This window comes from Lutra lutra, chromosome 14 (assembly GCF_902655055.1).
Source record: "Lutra lutra chromosome 14, mLutLut1.2, whole genome shotgun sequence".
NCBI classification, from domain to species: domain Eukaryota; kingdom Metazoa; phylum Chordata; class Mammalia; order Carnivora; family Mustelidae; genus Lutra; species Lutra lutra.
In genome coordinates, this window is record NC_062291.1 from 54,513,791 (window position 1) to 54,536,913 (window position 23,123).

Sequence of the window (23,123 nt, forward strand, 5' to 3'; positions counted from 1 at the left end):
TAAAGTGTGTTTCTTATGAACAGCATATAGTTGGGTCTTACTTTTTTTCATCCAGTGGGCAATCTCGAATATTCTACTTTGCAAATGGCATTTTAGACCATTTTTTTTTTAACTTTTAAAAAGGTTTATTTACTTATTTTAGAGAGAGAGAGTGGGGAAGGGGCAGAGAGAGAAAGGGAGAGAGAAAAATCACAAGCAGACTCCCTACTGAGCACAGAGCCCACGTGAGGCTCAATCCCATGAATCTCAGATCATGACCTGAGCTGAAACCAGGAGCCGGATGCCAAACCAACTGAGTTAGTTACCCAGGCACCCCTAGAGCATTTATATTTATGTAATTATTATTATGGTTGACTTTTTAACTAATTATCTTCTATTTGTCTGATGTATTTCTTTCTTTCCTTCCTTTTCATGATTGAGGTTTTGTTTTAGTGTGTGTGTGTGTATATATATATATATATATATATATATATATATATATATATATAAATATTTATCTCTAACTCTGTTCACATGCCTTTAACATGATAAATTTTGTTTAGTATTTATTATAGTACACATCTGCCTGCTAAAGAAAATTTTCTTGCTTTATCTATCTGGAAATGTGTTTATTTTACTTCTATTTCTGAACAATAGCTTGTATCAGTATGGAATTCTTGGTTTTCAAAGGGTCCCTTCCCCCCAACAATTTAAATATTATGTTTTTTTCATTTTCTGCTCTCCATTGTTTCTATTTAGAAGTTCAGCTATCATTCTCATTGGTATTACAAGGTTTGCAATTAACTCTTTTTTCCTCTCGTCTTCATATATTTTGTTTTTAGGAGTTCGATTGTGATGTGGTTAGGTGTGGTTTTCTTTGTAGTTATATTGCTTGGGGGTTTGTTTAGCTTATTCTGAATCTGGGGGTTGATAACGTTCATCAGTTTTGAAAATTTCAGGGCTCTTATCTCTTCAAGTATTTCTTCACCATTATTTTCTCTCTTTCCTTTCTTTTGGGAATTCCAGTTACATGTATGTTGGATCATTTAACGTTGTCTGTAATTTCTAAGAACTCCTCCTTTTCTCTCTTTTCTTTTTTTGTTTCATGTTGGATAATTTTTTGGACCTATCTTTTACTTTACTGAACCTGTTTCTTTTGATCTCAGACACTGTTCCTCCTATCCTTATTCTTTGTATGTTTGTGTGTGTTTTAGTTTGCAAAATGTCTGTTCAAGTTGTCTTGAACATAGATAATGAACATGGAACAATGATTCATAGATCATTTTTTCTTCTGCATCTAGTCTGCTCTTAAGTCCATTGAATGAATTCTTTATTCTGATATTTTGTCTTATTTTCAGTTTTTTCATTTGATTCTTTGTTGTAATTTGTTTTTCCACTAAAATTTCCTATCATTTCATGCATATTAACTTCTTTCTTCCTAGAGCCTGTAACATTTATAATATAGTATAATAATAAGGTTTTCATTTGTTAATTCCAAGATCTAGGCCAGTGTATATATACTTCCATTGACTTTTTCTTTTACTTTTTGATCACATTTTTCTGCTTATTTAAGTATCTTGTAATTTTTTCTTAAATGCAGGGTACTGTGTTTAGAATAGTAGAGACTGAGGTAACCACTTCTATGATAGTTCAAACTTTGGTGAATTGGAAATGCTCAAGGGAAGGCAAATCAAGTAAGATCAGTGACATTATTTGTTTTGTTTTAAAGATTTTATTTATTTATTTATTTATTTGAGAGAGAGAGAGCGAGAGAGAGAAACAGCATCAGAAGGGGGAGGATCAGAGGGAGAAGCAGGCTCCCTGGTGAGCCAGGAGCCGGATGCAGGACTAGATCCCAGAACTCTGGGATCATGACCTGAGCCGAAGGCAGTAGCTTAACCAACTGAGCCACCCAGGCGCCCCTTGTCAGTGACATTATTTGTATCCTGTGGGTCAGAGAAATATCAGAGTATTCACATGTTTTCCATTTAGGGGTGACACAATTTTTTTGGAAATGTCTCATATTTATAAAGGCAGACATCTTGTTAGAGGTTTTGATATAGGAGTAAATCTAGTCTTATTTATAAAAAAGAAAAAATCAGAGATTTAAAATTATAATTATGAGAATATCACATTTTAACAGTTGACTTATGAGTAAGGTATTAATCTGTTCTAGAATAATTTTAGTTAAAGATAGTTTCCATGATTTTTTTTTTTAAAGATTTTGTTTATTTATTTATTTGACGGACAGAGATCATAAGTAGGCAGAGAGGCAGCAGAGAGAGAGGAGGAAGCAGGCTCCCCACTGAGCAGAGAGCCCGATGCGGGGCTCGATCCCAGGTCCCTGGGATCATGACCTGAGCTGAAGGCAGAGGCTTTAACCTTAACACTGAGCCACCCAGGCACCCCTCCATGATGGTTTTTTTAATTTTTTATTTTTTTTTCAAGATTTTATTTATTTATTTGATAGAGAGCATGAGAGGAGAGAGATCAGTGGGAGAAGCAGACTCCCCGCTGAGCAGGGAGCCCGATGTGGGACTCGATCCCAGGACTCCAGAATCATGACCTGAGCTGAAGGCAGTTGCCTAACCAACTGAGCCACCCAGGCGCCCCCATGATATGTTTTTAAATAAGATACGAGCATACAGACCTGGAAATGTAGATATATGACTGGATGTGACTGGGGCCAAACTGAGGTCATTATTATATGGTAGTATCAGATGATGTTTTTATTTGTCCCTTTATAGTTTTGTATTTTTCCAGTGTTTATGGATTATTGTTAAAATTTTTTAAAAACAGCATCAGAGGCGCCTTGGTGGCTCATTCGTTAAGTGTCTGCCTTCGGCTCAGGTCATGTTTTCAGGGTCCTGGAATAGAGCCCCACGTCAGGCTCCCTGCTCAGCAGGAAGCCTGCTTCTCCCTCTCCCACTCCCCCTGCTTGTGTTCCCTTTCTCACTTTGTCTGTGTCTGTCAAATAAATAAAATAAAATCTTTAGAAAAAATTTAAAAAATAGCATCATATACCAAAAGAGAATGGCAGTCTGTTGTGGAAATTTTGCTTGCATTTAGGAATAATAAAGCTTAGGGGATTTGTGGCTAAATTTTAAAAGTATTCAGGGTCTGGTCTCTGGTTTCTGGTCTCTGCCTAAGAATATAGCCTTGCTGTGTGTGTTAGCTTGGGTTTCCCAGAAAGCAAAGCCTGAGGTATAACCTTATATTTTACTACCTTTTTTGGAGTATAATCCTAAGGAAGCTGAGAAACAGAGTTGAATGAAAGGGAAATGAGTTAGTGAACTTGGGAGAGCAAGGTTGAGTTACTGAGTTAGCTAATGATGCTTAATGTTGATCAATTTCAAAGAACTTCTGGGAGTTCTGTGTATTATTGTACATTCAGCACATTTCATCCAGGAGGAGGAAAGGGGAATTTATCTTTGGTCTCCGTTTCTCATTAGTTAAGGATTCAGCCCACTGGCATTAACTGCTTACATTTCTGCGTTGTGCTGTGAAGGTGCCATAGTTTAGTGACACTGGAAGCCTGGGATGGGAGGTGAGAGGTACAGAAGCATGAAGGAAGGCACATTTATGTTACGAAGTTGTTTGATTGTGTCTGGTGTTGCAAAAACTTCTGGTAATACTTTCATTTAACCTCTATCACTTACAACTTCAAATACATTATAGGCATTACCATGAATTTTCAGAAAGCCTACCTTTTGTGGAGATAGTACTTTTGAAGTATACGTAATTCACATCAAATCAGGAAATTAAGCAGGATCCAATAGAATACTTTGTTGACTGACCTATTATATATAAAATGTTATTTTACTCAGAAAAGATATTATTTATCATTTTACTTCATTTAAATTTATAATATCTTGGGTATTATCAAAATTATTGTAATGACATCTGCCTATCCATGTTATCACCTAAATATGTTCATTTCTGACCACATGTATATTTTATTTGTTTATAAAAATTCTAATGATTTTAAGTAACCATGATAAAATTTAGGCATCTAATTTTTAAAATAGTGGTAGATTTTGTGACAGTGTGCAAAATATACCCTATCTTTGGGAATATAAGGTAGAGAATTAGTAAATATCTTTAAATAGTTTTTGAGTTTACAGTCTTTCAAATTACCTGAGTATTATTTTTTTGTTGTTGTTCTCTAGATCATGTCTTTTCTCATTTTTAATATCCAAATCAATGGTAAAGTATAAAACATTATTTGATTAATTTAAAAATTCCTCTACCTACTTTCAGTGGATTTTGGTAGTGAATATTATTGTAGGAAACTGACAGTTATGGTTTTTCTACCAATTAATTATAGTGTCTTGGCCAAATGTATACTCTTTGTGTTTGAGTTTCTCATCTGTAGAGTATTAATAGTAATATCTGCCATACACATCTACCTCATAGAAATGTAGAGAAAATCAAAGTATGTATATGAAAGTACATGTCAATTTTTCTAGGGCATAGGCTGTATTTTACTAATTACTGCAATCCATCATGTCATTCAGTATGTATTTATTTTCAATAAATCACTATGAAAATAAATCACTTTGGTTTTTCACTTGGTTTTTTGGATACTTAATATTATTTTACAGTGCTTTAAATAGTGTAAAATTTTCAAGAAAATATCCTTAAAACATCTTTTACTTCAATTTGAATTGAATCTTTACTTTTTTGATGTGATGGTATGTGGATGGGAGAGATACTATGAAAGCACATTTTAAAAAAACTTCAGAAGTATTATACATTTTATATATACATATACAAACAAAAGAACTATGATACATATACATTTCAGAACTATTATACATATAACATTTAAGATACTTGATGACTGAGCACCTGGATGGCTCGGTTGGTTAAGTGTCTGTGTTTGGGTCAGGTTGCGATCCTGGAGTCCCAGAAGCGAGCCCCACATTGGGCTCCCTGCTCAGTGGAGGATCTGTTTCTCCCTCTTTCTCTGCTCTCCGCACCCCCCAACTTGTGTGCTCGCTCTCTCTCTCTCTCTCTAATGAATAAATAAAATCTTTAAAAAAAAAAAGATCATGATGACCGATTTAGGTGTTGCAATATTACAGATATAGGTGAAGTGAAGGAAACTGTGTGTTCCTGTTAATCATGAATTTTTAGCTTGTAAACTTGTTCATTTGGTTTAGATTATGCTTAGTAAATAGAAATAAATGGTAATTTTACTTATTTTAACTGTGACCTTTTTGATTGAAGTGCTGGACTGATTAATTATTTTAAGTTGAAAATAATGTAACAACTTTTTATAGAGTTTTCTTCTTAACTTTTCACAGGTATTATTCTGCTCTAAAAACTATGGAACAATTAGAGAATGTTTTTTTTCCCCGAGTTAGTCAGTACCGGTTTTGTCAGCTAATGATAGAAAATCTTCCTAAACTCCGTGAGGATATTAAAGAAATCTCCATGTCTGATCTCAAAGACTTTTTGGAAAGCATTCGAAAACATTCTGACAAAATAGGTGAAACAGCAATGAAACAGGTGAGATTAAAAAGGAAAATTTTAATTTAATGTTATTCAGTAATCTAAGTTAGAGAATATATCCAGAATTTACTTGTTTTTAGTTACATAAAATGCTTATTTTTGTTTAGTTTTATCCTTTTCTTATCTTTCCTGAACTTTGTTTAGAATGGATTTAATCAGCATTTTCTTTTGGTTTGCAGCTATGCCATGTTTAAGTAAGGTCAATCTAACTTGACTCACCGGCCTATTCGTCTCTTGGGAATCTTCCTGTGAATGTGGTATTCTGTTAACTTGTGCCAGCAGTCAAACTTGGTATAAAATTAGCTGAACCATGGCAGCCACAGAGGCAGATGGGATTTCTTTTATCCTAATGTTCTAAATTGCTCTCTTTAAAAGTATTATCTTTGAATTAACTCCTACAGGTCAATAATAAAAAGAAAAATGGACAAGATTTGGCAGATATAAAGTTTAACGTACCTACCTTTTGAATCAGGAGTTCTTCTCAGCCTAGATAATTCCCATGAGAAATAAAGAAAACATGTCCTTGTGATGCTCATACCAGCTTTATTCACAGCTCGCCCCAAACTGGAAACAGCCCAAATGGACATCAAAAGGGAATGGATATACAAATTGTGCTATATAAAAACAATGGAATATTACTTAGCAATAAAAAGGAATGAAATTACTGATATGTATAACAACAAATATTAATCTCCCAGGCATTGTGCTGAGCTATAGAAGCTGGACGCAAAAAAGCACAGATTGTTACTCCATTTATATTGCAGTTCTAAAGCAGGTGAAACTAATTAAAGTGAAAAAAATCAGAGCAGTGGTTACCTCTGGGTGGGGCAATTGTCTGGGAAGAGACACAAAGGGGCTTTCTGAGGAGATATAAATGTTCTGTATCCTACTAGTCCAAATTGTACAGTTAAGGTCTGCACGTTTCAGTGTATATAAATCTGACCTCAAAGTTATAAAATATAATTGGTGTGTGTATAGTATATGTATGTGTGTGTGAAGTGAGCAGGTAAAGGTACACAGATGAACAAGAATATGTAGATATTAATTATTGAAGGTAGGTGAGTACTTGGGGGTTGATTACATTAATCTGTATTTGAAATTGTCAGTAATAAAAAGTTTTAAAATGATTATAACTTAAAACTTCTGAGTTAAAATTCCCAATAATCACAGTGTTATAGAAATAAAACAGTGCTCAACCTGCTTTCTTTTTTTTGTTTTTATTAATTTTTTATTTTTTCAGCATAACAGTATTCATTATTTTTGCACCACACCCAGTGCTCCATGCAATCCGTGCCCTCTACAATACCCACCACCTGGTGCCCCCAACCTCCCACCCCCCACCCCTTCAAAATTCTCAGATCGTTTTTCAGAGTCCATAGTCTCTCATGGTTCACCTCCCCTTCCAATTTCCCTCAACTCCCTTCTCCTCTCCATCTCCCCTTGTCCTCCATGCTATTTGTTATGCTCCACAAATAAGTGAAACCATATGATAATTGACTCTCTCTGCTTGACTTATTTCACTCAGCATAATCTCTTCCAGTCCCGTCCATGTTGCTACAAAACTTGGGTATTCATCCTTTCTTTTTTCTTTTTCTTTTTTTTTTTTTACAGCTTTATAAACATATATTTTTATCCCCAGGGGTACAGGTCTGCGAATCGCCAGGTTTACACACTTCACAGCACTCACCATAGCACATACCCTCCCCAATATCCATAACCCCACCCCCCTCTCCCAACCCCCTCCCCCCATCAACCCTCAGTTTGTTTTGTGAGATTAAGAGTCACTTATGGTTTGTCTCCCTCCCAATCCCATCTTGTTTCATTTACTCTTCTCCTACCCCCTCAACCCCCCATGTTGCATCTCCTCTCCCTCATATCAGGGAGATCATATGATAGTTGTCTTTCTCCGATTGACTTATTTCGCTAAGCATGATACCCTCTAGTTCCATCCACGTCGTCGCAAATGGCAAGATTTCATTTCTTTTGATGGCTGCATAGTATTCCATTGTGTATATATACCACATCTTCTTTATCCATTCGTCTGTTGATGGACATCCAGGTTCTTTCCATAGTTTGGCTATTGTAGACATTGCTGCTATAAACATTCGGGTGCACGTGCCCCTTCGGATCACTACGTTTGTATCTTTAGGGTAAATACCCAGCAGTGCAATTGCTGGGTCATAGGGTAGTTCTATTTTCAACATTTTGAGGAACCTCCATGCTGTTTTCCAGAGTGGTTGCACCAGCTTGCATTCCCACCAACAGTGTAGGAGGGTTCCCCTTTCTCCGCATCCTCGCCAGCATCTGTCATTTCCTGACTTGTTAATTTTAGCCATTCTGACTGGTGTGAGGTGATATCTCATGGTGGTTTTGATTTGTATTTCCCTGATGCCGAGTGATATGGAGCACTTTTTCATGTGTCTGTTGGCCATCTGGATGTCTTCTTTGCAGAAATGTCTGTTCATGTCCTCTGCCCATTTCTTGATTGGATTATTTGTTCTTTGGGTGTTGAGTTTGCTAAGTTCTTTATAGATTTTGGACACTAGCCCTTTATCTGATATGTCGTTTGCAAGTATCTTCTCCCATTCCGTCAGTTGTCTTTTGGTTTTGTTAACTGTTTCCTTTGCTGTGCAAAAGCTTTTGGTCTTGATGAAGTCCCAATAGTTCATTTTTGCCCTTGCTTCCCTTGCCTTTGGCGATGTTCCTAGGAAGATGTTGCTGCGGCTGAGGTCGAAGAGGTTGCTGCCTGTGTTCTCCTCAAGGATTTTGATAGATTCCTTTCTCACATTGAGGTCCTTCATCCATTTTGAGTCTATTTTCATGCGTGGTGTAAGGAAATGGTCCAATTTCATTTTTCTGCATGTGGCTTTTCCCAACACCATTTATTGAAGTGGCTGTCTTTTTTCCGTTGGACATTCTTTCCTGCTTTGTCGAAGATTAGTTGACCATAGAGTTGAGGGTCTATTTCTGGGCTCTCTATTCTGTTCCATTGATCTATGTGTCTGTTTTTGTGCCAGTACCATGCTGTCTTGATGATGACAGCTTTGTAATAGAGCTTGAAGTCTGGAACTGTGATGCCACCAACCTTGGCTTTCTTTTTCAATATTCCTTTGGCTATTCGAGGTCTTTTCTTGTTCCATATAAATTTTGGGATTATTTGTTCCATTTCTTTGAAAAAAATTGGGTGGGATTTTTTTTTTTCTTTTCTTTTCTTTTTTTTTTTAAGATTTATTTATTTATTTATTTGACAGAGATCACAAGTAGGCAGAGAGGCAGGCAGAGAGAGAGGAGGAAGCAGGCTACCTCTGAGCAGAGAGCCCGATGTGGGGCTCGATCCCAGGACCCTGGGATCATGACCTGGGCCGAAGGCAGAGGCTTTAACCCACTGAGCCACCCAGGCGCCCCTGGGTGGGATTTTGATAGGGATTGCATTAAATGTGTAGATTGCTTTAGGTAGCATAGACATTTTCACAATATTTGTTCTTCTAATCCAGGAGCATGGAACATTTTTCCATTTCTTTGTGTCTTCCTCAATTTCTTTCATGAGTACTTTATAGTTTTCTGAGTATAGCTTCTTAGCCTCTTTGGTTAGGTTTATTCCTAGGTTTCTTATGGTTGGTTTTTGGTGCAATTGTAAATGGGATTGACTCCCTAATTTCTCTTTCTTCTGTCTTGTTGTTGGTGTAGAGAAATGCAACTGATTTCTGTGCATTGATTTTATATCCGGACACTTTACTAAATTCCTGTACAAGTTCTAGCAGTTTTGGAGTGGAGTCTTTTGGGTTTTCCACATATAGCATCATATCATCTGTGAAGAGTGATAGTTTGACTTCTTCTTTGCCGATTTGGATGCCTTTAATTTCTTTTTGTTGTCTGATTGCTGAGGCTAGGATTTCTAGTACTATGTTGAATAGCAGTGGTGATAATGGACATCCCTGCCGTGTTCCTGACCTTAGCGGATAAGTTTTCAATTTTTCTCCATTGAGAATGATATTTGCGGTGGGTTTTTCATAGATGGCTTTGATAATATTGAGGTATGTGCCCTTTATCCCTACACTTTGAAGAGTTTTGATCAGGAAGGGATGCTGTACTTTGTCAAATGCTTTTTCAGCATCTATGGAGAGTATCATATGGTTCTTGTTCTTTCTTTTATTAATGTGTTGTATCACATTGATTGATTTGCAGATGTTGAACCAAACTTGCAGCCCTGGAATAAATCCCACTTGGTCGTGGTGAATAATCCTTTTAATGTACTGTTGAATCCTATTGGCTAGTATTTTGGTGAGAATTTTCGCATCTGTGTTCATCAAGGATATTGGTCTGTAGTTCTCTTTTTTGATGGGATCCTTGTCTGGTTTTGGGATCAAGGTGATGCTGGCCTCATAAAATGAGTTTGGAAGTTTTCCTTCCATTTCTATTTTTTGGAACAGTTTCAGGAGAATAGGAATTAGTTCTTCTTTAAATGTTTGGTAGAATTCCCCCAGGAAGCCATCTGGCCCTGGGCTTTTGTTTGTTTGGAGATTTTTGAAGACTATTTCAATCTCCTTACTGGTTATGGGTCTGTTCAGGTTTTCTATTTCTTCCTGGTTCAGTTGTGGTAGTTTATATGTCTCTAGGAATGCATCCATTTCTTCCAGATGGTCAAATTTGTTTCCGTAGAGTTGCTCATAGTATGTTCTTATAATTGTTTGTGTTTCTTGGTGTTCGTTGTGATCTCTCTCTCCTCTTTCATTCATGATTTTATTTATTTGGGTCCTTTCTCTTTTCTTTTTCATAAGTCTGGCCAGGGGTTTATCAATCTTATTAATTCTTTCAAAGAACCAGCTCCTAGTTTCGTTGATTTGTTCTATTGTTTTTTTGGTTTCTATTTAATTGATTTCTGCTCTGATCTTTATGATTTCTCTTCTCCTGCTGGGTTTAGGCTTTCTTTATTGTTCTTTCTCCAGCTCCTTTAGGTGTAGGGTTAGGTTGTGTGTTTGAGACCTTTCTTGTTTCTTGAGAAAGGCTTGTACTGCTGTATATTTTCCTCTCAGGACTGCCTTTGCTGTGTCCCACAGATTTTGAACCATTGTGTTTTCATTATCATTTGTTTCCATGAATTTTTCAATTCTTCTTTAATTTCCTGGTTGACCCATTCATTCTTTGGAAGGATGCTGTTTAGTCTCCATGTATTTGGGTTCTTTCCAAATTTCCTCTTGTGATTGAGTTCTAGCTTCAGAGCATTGTGGTCTGAAAATGCAGGGAATGATCCCAATCTTTTGATACCGGTTGAGACCTGATTTATGACCCAGGATGTGATCTATTCTGGAGAATGTTCCATGTGCACTAGAGAAGAATGTGTATTCTGTTGCTTTGGGATGAAATGTTCTGAATATGTCTTGATGTCCATCTGGTCCAGTGTGTCATTTAAGGCCTTTATTTCCTTGTTGATCTTTTACTTGGATGATCTGTTCATTTCAGTGAGGGGAGTGTTAAAGTCCCCTACTATTATTGTATTATTGTCTACGTGTTTCTTTGATTTTGTTATTAATTTTGTTATTAATTGATTTTGTAATTAATTTATATAGTTGGCTGCTTCCACATTAGGGGCATAGATATTTAAAATTGTTAGATCTTCTTGTTGGACAGACCCTTTGCATATGATATAGTGTCCTTCCTCATCTCTTATTATAGTCTTTGGCTTAAAATCTAATTGATCTGATATAAGGATTGCCACCCCAGCTTTCTTCTGATGTCCATTAGCATGGTAAATTGTTTTCCACCCCCTCACTTTAAATCTGGAGGTGTCTTCGGGTCTAAAATGAGTTTCTTGTAGGCAACATATTGATGGGTTTTGTTTTTTTATCCATTCTGATACCCTGTGTCTATTGATTGGGGCATTTAGCCCATTAACATTCAGGGTAACTATTGAGAGATATGAATTTAGTGCCATTGTATTGCCTGTAAGGTGACTGTTACTGTATATTATCTCTCTTCCTTTCTGATCTACTACTTTTAGGCTCTCTCTTTGCTTAAAGGACCCCTTTCAATATTTCCTGTAGAGCTGGTTTTGTGTTTGCAAATTCTTTCAGTTTTTGTTTGTCCTGGAAGCTTTTTATCTCTCCTTCTATTTTCAATGATAGCCTAGCTGGATATAGTATTTTTGGCTGCTTGTTTTTCTCGTTTAGTGCTCTGAATATATCATGCCGGCTCTTTCTGGCCTGCCAGGTCTCTGTGGATAAATCCGCTGCCAATCTAATATTTTTACCATTGTATGTTACATACGTCTTTTCCCGGGATGCTTTCAGGATTTTCTCTTTGTCACTAAGACTTGTAAATTTTACTATTAGGTGATGGGGTGTGGACCTATTCTTGTTGATTTTGAGGGGGGTTCTCTGCCCCTCCTGGATTTTGATGCTTGTTCCCTTTGCCATATTAGGGAAATTCTCTACAATGATTCTCTCCAATATTCCTTCTGCTCCCCTCGCTCTTTCTTCTTCTTCTGGAATCCCAATTATTCTAGTGTTGTTTCGTCTTATGGTGTCACTTATCTCTTGAATTCTCCCCTCATGGTCCAGTAGCTGTTTGTCCCTCTTTTGCTCAGCTTCTTTATTCTCTGTCATTTGGTCTTCTATATCACTAATTCTTTCTTCTGCCTCATTTATCCTAGCAGTAAGAGCCTCCATTTTTTTTTTTTTTAAAGATTTTATTCATTTATTTGACAGACAGAGATCACAAGTAGGCAGAGAGGCAGGCAGAGAGAGAGAAGGAAGCAGCTCCCTGCCGAGCAGAGAGCCCAGATGCGGGGCTTGATCCCAGGACCCTGGGATCATGACCTGAGCCGAAGGCAGAGGCTTTAACCCACTGAGCCACCCAGGCGCCCCAAGAGCCTCCATTTTTTATTGCACCTCATTAATAGCTTTTTTGATTTCAACTTGGTTAGATTTTAGTTCTTTTATTTCTCCAGAAAGGGCTTTTATCTCTCCAGAAAGGGTTTCTCTAATATCTTCTATGCCTTTTTCGAGCCCGGCTAGAACCTTGAGAATTGTCATTCTAAACTCTATATCTGACATATTACCAATGTCTGTATTGATTAGGTCCCTAGCCTTCGGTACTGCCTCTTCTTTTTTTTGTGGTGAGTTTTTCTGCCTTGTCATTTTGTCCAAATAAGAGTATATGAAGGAGCATAGAAAATACTGAAAGGGTGGCAAACACCCCAGGAAAATGAGCTTTAACCAAATCAGAAGAGACCCCAAATCGTGCGAGGGAGAAAGGGGATAAAAAGAAGTTCAGAAAAAAAAAAAAATTAAAAAAAAGAAAAAATATAAAAAAGAAAAAAAATATGTGTATATATATATATATATATATATATATATATATTAGATATACTAGTTAAAGAAGTTCAAAAAGAAAATGGTAAAAGTTAAAATAATTTAGCAGAAGAAAAAAATAATAAAATTAAAAAAATGAATTTACCACAAGACTAAAGAATCATGGGGAGAAAGCCATGAGTTCCATGCTTTGCTTTCTCCTCCACTGGAATTCTGCTGCTCTCCTTGGTAGGTGAACTTTGTCTTGGCTGGATTTCTTATTGATCTTCTGGGGGAGGGGCCTGTTGTAGTGATTCTCAAGTGTCTTTGCCCAAGGTGGAATTGCACCACCCTTACCAGGGGCTGGGCTAAGTAATCTGCTCGGGTTCGCTTTCGGGAGCTTTTGTTCCCTGAACGCTTTCCGTAGAGTTCTGGAGGACGGGAATGAAAATGGCGGCCTCCCAGTCTCTGGCCTGGAGGAGCTCGGGGCCCCACTCCTCAGTGTGCCCTCAGAGAAAAGAGCCCAATCACTCCCGTCTCCCTGGCCTCTGGCCGCGCTCCGAGCTCACCCAGCCTGTGACCAGTTCAAGGTAACCCCAAGCTGAGAGCTCACTACTCGGCTCTGTCTCTGTAGCCGGCTTCCCTGGTCTAATACCTGCGAGCTCTGCGACACTCAGACACCCCAGATCCTTCTGTGACCCTGTGGGACCTAGGGCCACGCTGGCCCCGTGTGGGCTTCACCCCAGTTTAGCCTCTGGAGCTATGTCCCTCAGTGGAGCAGACTTTCAAAAGTCCTGATTTTGTGCTCCGTTGCTCCGCCATTTGCTGGGAGCCGGCCCCTCCCCCAACGGTCTATCTTCCCGTTGTTTTGGATTCACTTCTCCGCCAGTCCTACCTTTCAGAAAGTGGTCGATTTTCTGTGTCTAGAATTGCTGTTCTTCTTCTCTTCGATCTCCCATTGGATTTGTAGGTGTTTGCAATGGTTTGATAAGCTATCAAGGTGATCTCCTGCTACCTGATGTAGTCTCAGTCTACTACTTCTCCACCATCTTGACCTTCCTAAAATGTTGCTTATTTTTAAAGAATTTCCTGTTAGCTGTTGCTTATCAATAGGTGAACTGTAGCAGATTCAATCTTCAAATTATTTTTGATAGTATCTTTCTTTTTTTAAAAGATTTTATTAATTTACTTGAGAGAGACAAATAGTGACAGAGATAGCAAGAGAGAGCACACAAGCAGGGGAGAGGTAGAGGGAGATGGAGAAGTAAACTCCTCGAGGAGCAGGGAGACCAACATGGGGCTTGATCTCAGGACCCTGAGATCATGACCTGAGTTGAAAGCAGACACTTAACTGACTGAGCTATCCAGGGGCCCCTGATAGTATCTTTTGTTCAGATTAAATACTTGGTTGATAAAACAATATGCTTCTTTGCTGTAAATAAACAGAAGCTACCACAGAGAGCCTAAGCCGAATTTGTTTCCTGTCTTTTCTTTGGAAGCCATTTTCCCTATCATTGGAATGATGGAAAGATGGTTAGTTGTGGGCAGGAGCAGTCGTAAAGAAATGGTAGAAGTGTTGGCCAACAGATTAGAGTTAGAATTTCAGATTAGTAAGATGGAAAAGATAAAGACTCAGCTGAGTGTAAGAGAATAAAATTTGAAGCCACAGTTCAGAAGAATCCAGAGATTCTGGATCTAGAGACTATCATTATCCCAGAAACTACATAGGTTAGGAAAGCCCTAGGAAAGTAGAACAAAAAGAGTGGATATTACCTCATTGTTAAGGTAGAATAATGTATAGGACTTGATAGCTTTTCTCTGAAGTGATCATCTTTCTCCTCCATTGTTGACACTTATAGATACTAATAGGACTGATGCATTTTATAATAAAATGAGAATCAGGGGAGCCTCTGATTGTTTTTGTAGCACCTCCCGTATCTTCTTGGGATACTAAATCTTTCTGACTGATTGCCTCTGATTAGTGAGTGTTTTTCTGCACTAGAGAGTTCTGCAACATTATATCTTGTCTTCAGCATCATAGCGTTTTCAGTACTTTTTCTCCTAAGTCTAGGCAAGGAATGCCATGAAGATAAAGAATGCGATCGCTCGGTAAGGTTTTTTTTTTTTTTTGTTTTTTTGTTTTTTTGTTTTTTTTTTTTTTAGCACAAGGATGTAAATGGTAGTTTAAAGTTCATGTTCTGGGGACGCCTGGGTGGCTCAGTTGGTTAAGCAGCTGCCTTCGGCTCAGGTCATGATCCCAGCGTCCTGGGATCGAGTCCCACATCGGGCTCCTTGCTTGGCAGCGAGCCTGCTTCTCCCTCTGCCTCTGCCTGCCACTCTGTCTGCCTGTGCTCACTCTCGCTTCTCTCTCTATGACAAATAAATAAATAAAATCTTTAAAAAAAAAATAAAGTTCATGTTCTATTATACAATCTATGTCTCATTGTTAAACTTATCTTCTCTGACTTGTTTTTCATAGACCAGTTTTGGACTTTCTGCCTAGCAGTCCACCAGGTCATGGGCCCTGGGATTTGAGGTTTATAAGAATTTCCTGCTGAAAGGGAGTAGACTCTTTCTAGTATACTACCATTATTTTCTTGTAAAAAGAGTTGAGCTCCCTACCTCTGCAATTTAAACAGAACTTTCATCACAGAAACTTTCCCTAAGCATGTCTTAATTCCATTAACTCATGTCCCATTTGTGGATTTACTTGTTATATATTCTCTTGAATATCCTGTAGGTACATCAAGCCTAGCATTTCTAAAAGTAAACTCACTGTCTTACAAAATCTATTTTTCCTGTATTTCTTATGTCACATAGTAATTCCTCCTACTTTCATAAGCCAGAAACTGGGTAGTTCTTTAGACTTTTCAGGAATATTTATATATATATATATATATATATATATTTGAAGATTTTATTTATTTATTTGACAGAGATCACAAGTAGGCAGTGAGGCAGGCAGAGAGGCAGGCAGAGAAAGAGAGGAAGGGAAGCAGGCTCCCTGCTGAGCAGAGAGCCCGATGCGGGGCTCAATCCCAGGACCCTGAGATTATGACCTGAGCTGAAGGCAGAGGCTTAACCCACTGAGCCACCCAGGCGCCCCTAGGAATATTTATATTCTTTATGTAATTTGTTTCTAAGTCCTACTTAGTAACTATCAATTCTGCTTCTCAATATCTGTGGATTCTGCATCCTCCTTTCTATATATCTGGACTGTTGCTATATCAAATTAATTATTCTCCTTATCTCTAGTCTTTTCTCTGCTTATTATTCTAAAATGCAAGTATGACTGCTTTCTCTTCAGTGATTCCCACTGACCCTTTACCTAATTCTAAATTCTTCAGTATGAAACAAAAGCCTCATCTCCTGATACTCCTTCTTCTTATGATATAACGATATTGGACCTCTTACAAATTTTTAATACACAATTTGTTTCTTCTACCTAGAATACTTTCCACTCTTCCATATTTCATGTCTGAAGAATTCCTTTTTCCCCAAAAGCTGGCTTAAGCTTCATGTTGTCTGTGGAATCTGTCTTCCTCTGTCTCACTCCTGTCAGTAAGAGAGGGTCACTTCCTTCTTGGTGTATTCATCCCTTACACTTGTCACACTGTATTATAATTTTTATTTTGTGTCCTTAACTAGACAGTGAGTTATTTTTTTTTAAGATTTTTTTATTTGAGAGAGAGTGTGCACGTGCGTGTGTGAGCAGGGGAAAGGGACAGAGGGAGAGGGAGAAGTAGACTTCCCGCCAAGTAGGGAGCCTGATGCTGGGCTCTGTCCCAGGACCCCAAGATCATGACCTTAGCAGAAGACAGACACTTAACCGACTGAGCCCCCAGGCTGCCCCTAGACAGTGAGTTTTTTAAGTGAGGGATTATATCCTATTTATTTTTTACCTTCTGGATCTAATACTGTGCCTAAAATGACTGGCACAAAAAGTTATTTTTTTGAAGGATCTTAGCGCTGAGTCTTAGCTTTTCCAGGGAGAATTTTTTAAAGTAAAAAACAGACTTGGGGCACCTGGGTGGCTCAGTGGGTTAAAGCCCTTGCCTTCAGCTCGGGTCATGATCACAGGGTCCTGGAATCGAGCCCTGCATCGGGCTCTCTGCTCAGTGGGGAGCCTGCTTCCTCCTCTCTCTGCCTGTCTTTCTGCCTACTTGTGATCTCTGTCAAATAAATAAATAAAATCTTTAGAAAAAAATAAGACAGACTTGTTTTTTTTGTGAGAGGTGAATGTACTATGAATATTCTGATGTTTAAAAACAATTAAATACCTAAAATTCATAGTCTTAGTTCACAATTTCCATATTGTATTTTCTGGCACACATTTTAATAATATCCTTTAGGGGAAAACAGGAGACTAAATGGTCAAAGAAGTTCCAGAAATCTGGGTTAAAGTTAAGTATATCTCTTTAGTTATTAATTATAAAGTTAGAAAGGGGATACAATGTAGAATGTTTATTTAACTGATTTGGGCATAGAACCTTTTTTCAAGAAATACTTCTGGAGGGGTGCCTGGGTGCTGCGTTCATTAAGCATCTGCCTTCAGCTCAGGTCATGATCCCAAGGTCTTTCTTGGGATTGAGTCCCTCATTGGGCTCCCCACTCAGCAGGAAGCTATTTCTCCCTCTCTCACCCTCCTGCTTGTGTTCCCCCTCTTGCTTTGTCTCTCTCTGTCAAATCAATAAAATCTGAAGAAAAAAAAAAGAAATACTTGTAGATACTGTGTGAAATGTTAGTTTTGTACATAACACAGTTTGGAAGCAGTACTTTAAAAAAATGGTTTATACTCTGAAAACAGAAAACCACTGACTAAGTTAGTTTGGACAGCTTGATACTATAGTTCCTTCTGTGAGGTTAGTGGACATTTCATAGATTTTGGCTGAAGAGTGAACCAGTCCCTCCCACCAACACACACATATGCCAACTCAGGAAGTAAATGGTCCCATGTAACTTCAGGGCTTCAGAAAATTAAAGATTTTTTTTTTTCGTTACTGATAATCAATTGAAGTTAAGGCAGGATGTTTTATGTACATTTATGCATATATCTTACCTTTTTAATATTTCTGGTATTTTTAATTTTATGTAGCTGGTTTTTCACTGAAAAAAGAATTAGTGGTACTTTTTTTTTTTTAAGACTGACAATTTTCCAAATCAAAGGTTATTAAAATAATTGGATTGTTATTGACTTAACTCACTGAAATGAAGAGGAGTATACTCTTTGGTAATTGATATAAAGCTAACTAGCATGGGAAACAAAGTCTAAGCAATGGAATTATTAGATATGGACTTTAAAATTAGCATAGTCAAGGAATTGTAAGACAAGATTGAGGATTTTGGCAGATCATTGTAAACCATAAAGTAAACTATTTCTGAGTTCTAGAACTGAAAATACATTACAAATTAATAACTCAGTGTGTAGTTGGCAGGTGAGACACAGCTGAAGAGAGAATTAATGAGCCAGAAGTTACATCAGAGGAAAATACCCAAATTGAGGCTCAGAGAGACAAAAGGATGGAAAGTAAAGAGTTTAAAGACATATAAGATGGGAAGATTTAACGTATGTGTAATCATAGTCCGGAAAGGAGAAGAAAGAGTGATGGACATAAATAATATAGTAGACCTTGAAGCCATGGATTGAAAAAGGCTGTGAATTCTAAGCAGGAGGAATAAAAAAATCCCATACTTAGGCATATAATAGTAACTTGTGGGCTCACCCAGTGTGGCTCAGTGGGTTAAGCCCCTGCCTTCGGCTCAGGTCATGATCTCAGGGTCCTGGGATTGAGCCCTGCATTGGGCTCTCTGCTCAGTGGGGAGCCTGCTTTCTCCTCTCTCTCTCTGCCTGCCTCTCTGCCTACTTGTGATCTCTGTCTGTCAAATAAATAAACAAAATCTTAAAAAAAATAGTAACTTGTTAGAGATGTAAAAGAAGAAAAATCTTAAAAGCAACCAGAGGGAAAAATTTATTGCCTTCAAAAGAGTAATAATAATAATAATCTTTAGCTGACTTGTCAGCAGAATTAATGGAAGCCAGAAGACAGTGAGCTAATATCTGAAGTGCTGATAAACCGTATCTGTCAACCTAGAATTGTTTACCCACCAAAAATTTCTTTTAGAAATGGAGATGAAGTTGGTGTGCCTGGCTGGCTCAGTTGGTAGAACATGTGACTCTTGTTTTTGGAGTTGTGATTCTGAGCCACATGTTGTGGGTAGGGTTTACTTATTTTACTTATTTATTTATTTATTTATTTTAAAGATTTTATTTATTTTTTTGACAGAGAGATCATAAGTAGGCAGAGAGAGAAAGAGAGAGGAGGAAGCAGGCTCCCTGCAGAGCAGAGAGCCCGATGCGAGACTTGATCCCAGGACCCTGAGATCATGACCTGAGCCGAAGGCAGAGGCTTAACCCACTGAGCCCTCCAGGCGCCCCGGTAGGCTTTACTTATAAAACAAAAAAGAAAGGAAGGTGAAATTAAGGTATTTTTCAGATAAAAACCTAGAGGATTTATTTCTAGTAGACCTACATAAAGGAAATATTATTTTCAGACAGAAAGAAATTTATCCCAGTTAGAAACCCAGAGATGTAGCAAATGAACAGAAAGGGCAACTATTTTGGGTAAAATTGCATATATTATGTTGGCTGTATAAAACAAAAATGTCCTATGGGGTTTACATATTTATAGAATTAACAGTGCAAAAGAACAATCATATATAAGTTAGGAGGGGAACTGATACGGGTTTGAAAATCTCTACTAAATTATTCTGCTTATAGGAGACATACCTTACATATAAACATATAGAGAGGTTGAAAGCAAAAGGATAGAAAAGGTACATCAGGGCATCTGGGTGGCTCAGTGGTTTAAGCCTCTACCTTCGGCTTAGGTCATGATCTCAGGGTCCTGGGATTGAGCTCTGTGTTGGGCTCTCTGCTTAGCGGGGAGCCTGCTTCCCCCCCAACCCCACCCCCTGCCTGCCTCTCTGCCTACTTGTGATCTCTCTTTCTGTCAAATAAATAAATAAGATCCTAAGGAAAAAAAAAAAGAAAAGATACATCATGCAAACATCAGTGAAAATAAAGCTGATGTATGTATATTAATATCAAAGCAGGCTTTAGACAGAATTACTAGTAGAGAAGAAAGAGGAACATTTCATAGTGATAAAATATTCAGCTCATTAGGAATAAATAATTCTAAATTTGTTTCCATAAAAATCGTCTTAAAATATATAAAGCAAAAATTGTCAGAATTAAAAGAAATAGACAATTTGACAATCATAATGGGGGATTTTGATACACTTCTTTCAGTAACTGCTAGAAACAATTGACAAATTTAATAAAGATGTAGTCCTTTCAAATAATATGATTAATAACTGTGACCTAATGACATATGTAACACTGTATCCCATGATTTGAGAATATACATTTTTAAAAGAACATTTACCAAAATTGATTACATTCTGGTCCATGGAACAAATGTCAGTAAACTTCAAAGGATTGAAATGATACAGACAGAGTATATTCTCTAACCATACTGGAATTATTCCAGAGATGAGTAATAAATAGATAAGTAGAAAAATCCCTGTATGTTTGGAAATTAAGAAATAAAATTCTCAATAACCCATAGGTTAAAGAGAAAACTCAATTGAAAACAGAAATGTTTTTTTCTTTTTTTAGATTTTTAAAATTGATTTATTTGACACAGAGAAACAGCAAGAGAGGGAACACAAGAAGAGGGAGTGGGAGAGAGAAGCAGGTCTCCAGGAGCAGGGAACCTGATGCAGGGCTTGATTCCAGAATCCTGGGATCACGACCTGAGCCAAAGGCAGATGCTTAACCAACTGAGCCACCCAGATGCCCTAAAACCAGAAAATATTTTGAAGTGTAATGAAAGTAGGACATATCAAAACGTGTAGGATGCAGCAAAAGTTGTGTGTAAGGGAAATTTATAGCCTTTAATTTATGAGTTAGGAAAGAACAACTGAAATCAATAATGCAAGTATCCATCTGAAGGAGTTAGAGAAAGAGTAGCAAAGTAAACTCAAAGAAAGTAGAAGGATATGACACAAACAGCACAGGTAATAGAAACTAAACAAGTGGGTTTACACCAAACTAAAAAGCTCCTGCTTTTTAGCAAAAGGAAGCAATCAGCAGTGTGAAAAGACAGTCCCCAGAATTGAAGGAAATAGTTGCAAGCTATTTGTCTGATTAAGGATTAATTTCCACAATATGTAAGGAAACCTACAACTCAATAGCAAAAACAATCCTTAATCACCTACTTTAAAAATCAACAAGGGAGTTGAATATACATTTCTCCAAAGAAGATACACAAATTCCCAGGAAGTATATGAATAAATGCTCAGTATCAGTAACCATTAGGGAAATGCAAATCAAAATCATGGTGGGATATATCACCTTCCACCTCTCATGATTGCTGTAATCAAACAAATAAAAGACAACGTTGGCAAGTGTGTGGAGGAATTGGAAACTTGCATACTATTGAGGGAACGCAAAATAGTGTGGCTGCCATTTTTAGGAGGTTCCTCAAAAAGTTAAAAATAAGTATGATCCAGGAACCCTACTTCTGGGTGTTTATCCAAAAGAATTGCAATTAGAATCTTCAGAAAGATTAACACTCCCATGCTCACACGTCATTGTTCACAATATCCAAGGTGGGGAAACAATACAGATGTGCACTGACAGATGAATGGATTAAGAAAATGCAGTATATATGTACAGTGGTATGTGGTATACTATTCAGTCCCTAAAAAGGAAATTATGAGGTATCTAAAATAGGAAAATTCATAGACCCAAAGAATGGGATAGTGGTTGCTAGGAACTGAAGAAGGGGGAATTACTAATCAACAGGCATAAAGTTTCAGTTAAACAAGATGAATAAGCTCTAGAGTACTGCTGTGCAACATTGTACCTGTAGTCAGCAATGATATATTATTAATATATTAATACAATATTAGCATATGTTAATTACGTAATAATGTATGGACGCTTAAAAACATGAGACTAGATCTCATGTTAAGTGTTCTTACCACAGTAAAATAAAATAAAAAAAAAAAGAAAATGGAAGAAAATAATCAAGAGTAGAAATCAGTGTAATAGAAAACAAAATACATTAAGGAGGATCAAAAAGCCAAAAGTTGGTTCTTAGTCTTTTCAAATAATTTTGATAAACCCTGGCAAACTGTTTAGAAATAAGAGTGAGAGCATAAATAGTGAATAAAAAAATGAGACATCACTCCAGACTCTACACCCAAAGCCACTAAAAATATAGGAAAATAGGAAATTCTTGAACCAGTTTTGACCATAATAAATCTTATAATAACCAGATTTTTCTTTTTCCAAAATAGGCACAACAGCAGAAAACCTTCAGTGTTGTTCTGCAGAAGCAAAATAATATAAAATTTGGGAAGAATGTGTACATAAATGATAGAATTCCAGAAGAAAGGAATGAAGTTGAATTGAAATGTGGATTTGAGGAAGAGGATGAGAATGAAGAGGAGGTGATTAAAGTTCCTTCCTTTCCCCCTCCTCTCTCCTTCCTTTTTCTTCTTCCCTTCTTTTTTTTCAAGAATTTTTTTCTTTTGAATTGTAATGTATGTCTATGTGACTCTCAGTCTTCCCATGTGAACATTGAACTTATGTAGATCAGTTTGTAATGAGCTATTAGAATAATGTGTCATCTGAAATATTAGACTGCATAGTTGACAGATGAATACGATATATTCTAGATTATATTTATAAGCCATAGATAACTGAACCTAGGTGTTCTGCCATAATAAGCAGTAAAATTATAAATGCAGTGAGTTTTTGGAATGATCACTCATTTTATTTATCTGTGGCAAACATTGAATTTCATGGTGGCTTGACCTTGCTGTTTAGACTAATTCCAGAGTCTACCTTGTTTTCCCCCTGATTAGTGCTGAGATACTGCAGAATGGTTCTAGTAGATAAAAGCTTTTTAATTCTTAAAAAAGTCTTAACTCTGGGAAACTTGAAATTATCCTTAAGTGTTCACTTTCTTTCATCTTCTTTATCTGAACTTATTCCTAATTTTATTTGCTGCTTTTACATTCTATACAGTCTTCAGTCAAACCTACTTTTTGGCTTTTCCTTTGAATTTTTTTGAATATAGTTAATAAGAGCCTATTATTTATAAGTTTTGCCTTGTCGGTGAGAGTTTAAATTGTTTTTCTGAGGACTTAGTTGGGGCTCAGTATGGACTTTTAATTAACTGATAAAAGAAACCATATGAATATGTGCCCATGGCCCCCTCTGTGGTTGGAGAACAACTGAGAGTTCAGTATGTATTTTTCTATTAT

General features: G+C 37.2%; 1 protein-coding gene across 2 annotated transcripts in view; it reads left to right on the plus strand.

The window, feature by feature from the left end:
* EXOC6 (exocyst complex component 6) overlaps positions 1-23,123 on the plus strand; it is a 242,882-nt gene that overhangs the window by 72,619 nt on the left and 147,140 nt on the right. For both annotated transcript variants that reach the window (XM_047702238.1, XM_047702239.1), the window contains exons 6-7: positions 5,289-5,493; positions 22,152-22,304. In XM_047702238.1, the coding sequence (XP_047558194.1) occupies positions 5,289-5,493; positions 22,152-22,304 (358 nt within the window). The remainder of the gene's footprint in view (positions 1-5,288; positions 5,494-22,151; positions 22,305-23,123) is intronic.